The 7,676-nt window shown below is 43.1% G+C and overlaps 1 protein-coding gene across 1 annotated transcript; it reads left to right on the top strand.

Annotated features, from left to right (window-relative positions):
• Positions 1-1,924: 1,924 nt before the first annotated feature.
• Positions 1,925-7,471, top strand: LOC309802942 (protein SREK1IP1-like; the record flags this gene model as incomplete). Its single annotated transcript, XM_082618793.1, has 2 exons — positions 1,925-2,074; positions 6,503-7,471. The coding sequence occupies 2 exons, from the start codon at positions 1,925-1,927 to the stop codon at positions 7,049-7,051; spliced, it is 699 nt and encodes a 232-aa protein (XP_082474919.1). The 3' UTR covers positions 7,052-7,471.
• Between the last annotated feature and the right edge of the window lie 205 nt (positions 7,472-7,676).

Below are 7,676 nucleotides of genomic sequence, written 5' to 3' on the forward strand. Positions count from 1 at the left end.
GCTGGTCAATAACTGTCCTCTGTGATGTGTCCATGGAATAGACTTGAACGTGGGCGTTCCTGAGCCTTGAGAAGACCACGTGGAGGAACAAAGCCAGAGATGGCACCTGGAGTGCTCCTGGACACAGAAGCAAGGAGGCAAGGGCAGGGTGTGGTCAGCAGTGAGGGAGTTGAGAGCAGTACAGTCAGAAACAAGGTGGGTCCCTGACATAAGTGTTGAGGTCTCACCTGTGGGTTTATTGCAATACCCTGGGAGTGAGAGCGTTGGTGATGAGGTACTGTGAACTAAGCAATTAGTTCACAGAGGCTTCAGGGCAGGCAGGTCTTTAGCCTGCAGTTGGTGGATTTGACTGACCGTGATTCCTTCACGTGGGACCAAAAGTCTTGGAAGTTTGTGCTGCTTTTGAGACAAGCCCCTTGCAGACGCTCTGACAGGACTGGGCTGAGATTTGTGCTTTGCCACATTTTTATCTTCAGGCCCACCTGCCCTTTTCTCTGCTCACTCTTTTCCTTTCTCCAGGGTCTTCCCATTTGCAAAATCGAGAAAGCACACATTTAGAAATTCCAGGAGAACGGAACAAAGATACTTTATGAAAAGGAGACATGATCTCATAGAAGAGGGATGTTTATTTACTCCAGCCCTGGAGAAGTTCATTCTAAGGGCACAATTTTGAAGCCGATGACAACTGTGAGGGAGCTGGATGCTTCAAGTAAATTGGGAATAAAAAATGCTCATTGCCTCGAGGCCCTAAAATCTAAAGGAACTAGCGGAGATTTAAAGACAGACTCTCAAAGTTACTCTTTCCTCCCCACTGGCTTTAATTTCTACTTTTGCTGTGTTTTTTCCTGAACTTCTTTTTATATTTGGAGAGAGGAGGAACGTGTTCTTGGGGATTTGGGAGAATTGGGTTAAAGTTGATAACTCTAGACATCAGGTGTTAGTCATGGCTCTCAGAGAAAGGTGGTCAAAGCAGAAGAAGGTGGGTATGGAGTTGGGTTTGCTCACCTCCAGGTCCATTGTCTCCAGAATTTCCCTTTTCCTTAACTTGTTCCCGTTTGGTCCTCCCCTCAAGGCTGTGGCAAGTCCATCGGCCTCCCTGGCTTTTATATTCTGAGCGAAAGATTCCATAAACAAGATCACCCTGCCGCCCCCCCCACCTCCTGCCTCCCCCCCAGCTCTGAAGAAACGGACTGTTGTTAGGCTTGACACATAGTAGGTGCTCAGATAGTCATTCAGGTAATAAGTGAGTATGTTCTAGGTTTAACACAAATGGAGGAGGTGAGGCTCAGAGACCTTCTCACTCTTTCCAAGGTTGCATCCTAGCAGGTAGCAGAACTTAAAGTCTGGTCCAAGTAAGGGAAAATGCATATAAAAGTAGTAAACCTAGTGGAAGCAGGGTCTCCTCAGTGTCCCAGGATTAGTATGGGGCGTTCACTGTTGGAGTCACAGGAGGAGGGCAGTGTAGGCTGGAGTCATTGGTGAGACTTCCTGGAAAAGCTGGGGCTTGGATTGAATGAGAAACAGTGAGAGGAGGTGGGAGGAGCGTGGTATCCCAGGTGGGAGGCAACAGTGACCAAGGCTGAGAGGCAACACAGTTTTATTATTTAGGGAGCATCTGGGTGGTAGACCAGTTGGCTGAAGAAGTCTGAGTAGAGGCCCTGCAGTAGATGAGGTTGGAGAAGCCAGCAAATGCCAGGCTGGGAAGCACTGACCATCTTTATCATTTGCACCATCCCGGTTCTTGATCCCCAGGGATGAAGTGGACGCTGTGGTGCGTACACAGCCCGGATGCCCCCTCTGAGATCCAGCCTGTGTTCCCTCAGCTGCCTGGCGTATTGCCTGCTGAGAGCTCGTGGCTGAGTCCATCCCTGGGTAGGGAGCTGCCTCATTCAGTGTTCTGCCCTCTAGTCAATGACTAGTTGAGATGGGGGTGCAAAGGCCTGGTCCTCTTGCCCCAGCTGTGGGCCAACCCCTAAGAGCTGTGTCAGTTTTGGAGCTCCCATGGGACGGGCTGAAGTCGCTGCCCCAGTGCAAGACCTCCCTCCGTCCAGTTCTGCCCTTCTCTCCCCTGAAGGTGTGGTTCAGGAGCGTGATCTCCAGTACACTCTCTGCATGAAAATCTACTATCTCAGCATCTGTTTCCTAGGGAACCTGCCTTAAGCCAGTTGAGACAGCACTTGTCCTAGAAAGCAGATTAAGAAAACCGCTTGCGGTGAAAACCCCATTGCCGGTGGCAGGTAGAGTAACGCTAGTCCTTGGCGTGCAGTGACGGTGCAATCGTTAGAACTTTCACCAGTGGTGAACTGGGATGGGACACCAATCAAACAGATCAGACTGGTGGGTTCAGTAGCTCAGGCACAGGGACGGTTTGGGGGAGTATAGGGACTACTAACTGAATAGCTCTTGCTGGGGGCTATCTACGCACTGGTGAAAGACTGAGGGTGATCAGTGGCCCATTTAAGGCCACTGACTAGTGAAAGCTAGAGGTCCTCCTTGGTAGATATAAATATTCTTTTCTCTTGCAGCCAGAGGGCAAAAAAAGCTAAAGAGCAGGTTCAGTATTTCATTACAGGAACTGCGATCTCCAGAGGAGGTTGAATTCACAGCCCAGCAGGTGCACCTCACCAGGTCATGACCCTGCTTGGGAGGAAAGAGGACCCTGAGACTTGGGCTGGGGAGGTCTGAATTGATTCACTCAGAATTTTTTAATCCCTTGAGCCCTCTGGACCCCATGGACCTGCAGAAGTAGCTACTCTGCCCTGCAGTAATCTGAGGCTTGAGCTGTTAAGTCTGGGACAAGGATGTTTATAGTAAGACTACAAGAAGGGAAGGACGTGGAGATGATAAGAAGAAATGAGGTTTGTGTTCCAGTGGTCACTAATGCTCCAGTGGTTACTGGAGGAGTAGGCAATTTAATACATTGATGAATAAGGTATTGTCATAGCAATAAATACGGTTTATCTATGTATAGATTAGGTGTAGTAAATCTTACATGTCCTCAAGATAGAATGTATTTTTCTCTTTCCTATTTTCCAATTTCCATTTTCAGTTTTATGTCATGAAATAATAACAATTCTAACAACAGTGATTAAACTAATAAATAACGTTGTGCACTAGTGCATGAGAATGAAGAATGTACGTTATAAATAATGATAGTTTATTTATGATACTGTCTACTCACCCTTTCTCCCAGCAAGGTGCTTGGGGATCTTAAAAAAGCTACCAAACAAATACACCTGCACATATACATAGGAGATACAGTATAGTATGTATTATATCACAAATAAGAAATCTTCCAAATGACAGTTCATAAAGAAAATAGTAATCCTAGAATAAAAATCATTAGAGATGGCGGACATTTATTACATTTATATACTACCAAAACTTGGTTTTATGAATCCCAAACTTAATTTAGATGTTTTTTGAATACAAATAGATACAAATCTTAGTAAAACATTATTGACTCTCAGGTGGAAAAATGCATTCCTATGTTTTTTTTTCCCCCTGCAAAGCTATGCATATCCTGTCAGTTTCAGTGGTTTACAGATGTCTGGGTTTTTGGACTAATACATTAAAAAAAAAAAAACTTTTGAGGACCAACATAGGGCAACAATCTATTTTGCCAATTAAATTTATTTGGAAAAAGTCATTGTTCTCTTACTACTATTATTCTATAGAAAGAATGAGAAAGGGTTTCAATTTCTTTGACGAATAAAAAAATTTTGCTTCATGAAAAACTCTTGGTTTTTTTCACTTATTTCGTTGGGAAACAGTGAAAAGTTTTGTCAAGATGGGCATTGATGCTATACATGGACAGAAGATTAGGAACCAGTAATGTGATGCATTTCTATGAATTAGGTTTAAGAAAGTTTTCATTATTTCCACTGGCGAGATGCAGAAAGCACGTTACAGGTTGATTTGAAGTTACTTGCTCTGGGGCAGCTGTTCTCGCACTTAAGCATCAGCATTCTCTGGAGAACATCTTAGAACACACTGCTGCCCCAGACCCAGAGTTTCTGAGTCAGAAGGTGGGGGCTAAGAATCTAACAGTTTCTCAGATGAGTTTCAGGCTGCTGGCCTGGAGATCACTCTTTGAGAACCACTGTTCTAGAGTATTAAAAAAGGCAATTGCTAAAATGTATTTTCATTTTTTCAGGAATGTTGTTCTAATTTTGCAGTCTTTCTTCTTCTCATTACTCAAAGAGTACATTCAGACTGCAAGCTCTATTTTATGGAACAGAAGATGCAAATATCTTGCCCAAGTGTTCCCATGGCCTGGAACACCTTTATCACCTTGCCTTTTATTTTTTTTTGGCTGCGCTGGGGCTTTGTTGCTGCGCCTGGGCTTTCTCTAGTTGTGGCGAGCGGGAGCTGCTCTTCTTTGCAGTGCGTGGTCTTCTCATTGCGGTAGCTTCTCTTCTTGCGGAGCACGGGCTCTAGGGTGTGCGGGCTCAGTAGTTGTGGCTTGCGGGCTCTAGAGCGCAGGCTCAGTAGTTGTGGCGCTCAGGCTTAGTTGCTCCTCAGCATGTGGGATCTTCCTGGACCAGGGATTGAACCTGTGTCCCCTGCGTTGGCAGGTGGATTCATAACCACTGCGCCACCAGGAAAGTCCCTATCACCTTGCCTTTTGGGTGAATGCTGACACATTTTTCTAGAGCCTGTTTAAACATCATCTCCTCTTTCCTTAACCGCCCACGTAGAATCGATCTCCCCCACTTTTATTTCTCTTTCTCCCTCATTTCCTCCCTTTTCCCCTTCCCCTTTCCTTCTTCCCTCCCTTCCTTCCTTCCTTTTCCCTTCCTTTCTTCCGTCCTTCCTTCTTTTCACGGTTGTCCCTATTAGGTTCTGACCTTGTGAAGAACAGGTGCTAAACTTCGAAACCTAGAATCTAGCATCATGCCTGCTGTTGACTTTGTCCATCTGTTTGGCATATCACAGCAACAACCAAATTAGTGAGTTGAGTTGAGTAATCATCTAGTGCATTTGTTCTCTGTAGATGGTCTGAATTATCCAGGTTCAACATTTTGTCTCCTTCCCCTCAACTCCTGCCCCCTGTCATCTATAGCACAATGTTATTTTTTTTTGAAGAAAATCATGTGATAGCTGATTAAGCTGCCCACTTTAAGTGTCTACTGTACCAGCCAACAAGTCAAATATTGAGGTAAATATATAGAGGTCCCCAGTCCCCATATGTGTCCATTTCTAGCCTAACTGGCTTTCCTAGACTAGAATCCTATTCAGTATATCCCTGGCAAAAATTTGTGTACTATGCCTACCAGTCTGGGGGGACATCAAAGTGTGATGCTTTAGCTATATAAATACCAAAACTCTTCAAGGTCCTTTCAAACATAAAAAAAATATATAGAGTAATACATATGCTTTGGGTATTTTTCCCAATTCCATAGGTAGGAATAGAAAACTGGAGCCATCTGGAGCACTTGAATTTTCCAGTGGCTTAATGTCCCTTCTTTCCATTACTTACACACTGTATTTCTTTTGAAATCAGGGGACATTATAATGGGGTAGCAAAAATATTGACAGGTCAAATATATGCCAAATATAGATGACTTTTTATTTTTGATATTATGGATTTGTTTTTGCCATTCTGGCCAAAATCTCAAGGCCAAAGACTCTTGATGGTGTGACCCAAGCACTCAAGTACTCAAGAAGCAGCTGAGTGAGTGTGGAAAAGACAGGTTCACAAGCTGCATTACATTTATAACTGTTTCCAAGTCCATGAAGACAGAGATGAGGGAGCAAAACATATTTGGACTGTAGACCTGTGCTAAGGAGCAGAAAGACATGCAAATAAAAGAATCAGATAGAGGGACTTCCCCGGCAGTCCAGTGGTAAAGAGTCCACCTTCCAATGCAGGGGATGTGGGTTCAATCCCTGGTCAGGGAACTAAGATCCCAGGTGCCGTGGGGCAGCTAAGCCCACACACCACAACTAGAGAGAGAAAACCCTTGCACCACAACTAGAGAGGAGCCCACGCACTGCAATGAAAAAGATCCCGCATGCCTGAACGAAGATCCCGTGTGCCACAACTAAGACCTGACGCAGCCAAAAAAAAAAAAAAAGAATGGGATAGAATAGATAAAGGGAGTTGGCATCCCAGAAATTTTAAGGCATTTCCTCTAGCTAACATGAAATGTAATATTTCTCTACATACATTAATTAAATAAAATAAAAAGAGAACATTTTAAAAATTAATTTTTGTCAAAGGATGACATTTTCCATACTATTTCATTAACAAGGATTACTCAGTACTTCTTAGGCGTGTTTAGATTGCTTGCACTCTTTCATTTAAGAAAGGTAGAGCATGTGGCCCTCAAAACTGCATAGCTAGTGAACATTGGTTTAAAGTGCTTTGTTGCATTTCATTCAACGGTGTCTACGAGAGCAGCAGCTACTTGGTTCCGCTATCGCCGGAGACTTTTAGGGCCTTCCCCGACTGTCACCTGGGTGCCGCGGTGCGGGTTGGAGGAAGAAGCCGTCCTAGCTGTCTGTTGTCCTTGCAGCCAGCGGGAAGCGAGCACCCTCTCGAAAGCCCAGGGGTCCCGCGACCCCTGTTACCAGCGCCGTGGCAGTTCCAGGTTGCAACAAGCACAGTGTCCGAGCAGGCTGTGAAAAATGTGGCTATCGTGGTCACCTGACTTTTGAATGCTGCAATTTTCTTCGACTAGACGCCAAAAGGGACATAATTCTGGATGTGAGCAGCACAAGTAGTGAGGAGAGTAATGAAGAGAATGAAGAACTGAATAAACTGCAAGCATTACAAGAAAAAAGAATAAATGAAGAAGAGGAGAAGAAAAAAGCAAAAAGTAAAGAGAAAATCAAGTTGAAAAAAAAAAGGAAAAGGTCTTATTCATCCAGTTCTACTGAAGAGGACACTTCAAAACAAAAGAAACAAAAATATCAGAAGAAAGAAAAGAAGATAGAGAAAAAGAGTAAGTCAAAAAAGGGGAAGCATCACAAAAAAGACAAAAAGAAGAGAAAAAAGGAAAAGCATTCCTCTGCCCCTAATAGTTCTGAAATCTCCAAAAAGTAACTGAGACTTTGGCCTGAACCATTAAATTTAAAAATTTGGTTTTGAAAATTATTAGACTTTCCTTGAAATTTGCTATATAATTATGCTTTGCAATAAATCACAGCCTTTTCCATATAGACATTTTTTCATATATGGGGCCATTACTGTATGGCAGTATTTTAGTGTACTATGATTATAGAGTATTGAATCAGTCTTATTACTTGATAGCCATGCCCCAAGTATGGATATTTGTGCAACAAAACTCATTGTTTTTGGTATTCCTCTGTGTGTGTATCTGGCTAGTGTTATTACTTCATAAGTTGTTGTAAATGGCTTTACTACAGTCAACACAGGCAATCTACATAGCAGTTAATGAGTACTACTGAATTAAGTGTCCACATTCCAGTGTTAAAGTGAGGTAGGGGATAATGCTTTGTGCTTGACACTGAAAAAATTCATAGCTTTATATCCTATGATAATGTATAAAGAGAGTGAAGTTCTTCACTGTTGTTTTTAAATCTTGGCTTTTTTTGGATGTCACAGGAGATGAAGCTGCTTTATTGGTCTTGACCAGAACTTTTTAATGAATGGCATCAGCAGGAAGATGATAATGAAAGTATTTATAACAAAATTTCACTGTTTTCTG

The sequence above is a fragment of the Mesoplodon mirus genome (genome assembly GCF_964341445.2).
Source record: "Mesoplodon mirus genome assembly, chromosome: 4".
NCBI classification, from domain to species: Eukaryota; Metazoa; Chordata; class Mammalia; order Artiodactyla; family Ziphiidae; genus Mesoplodon; species Mesoplodon mirus.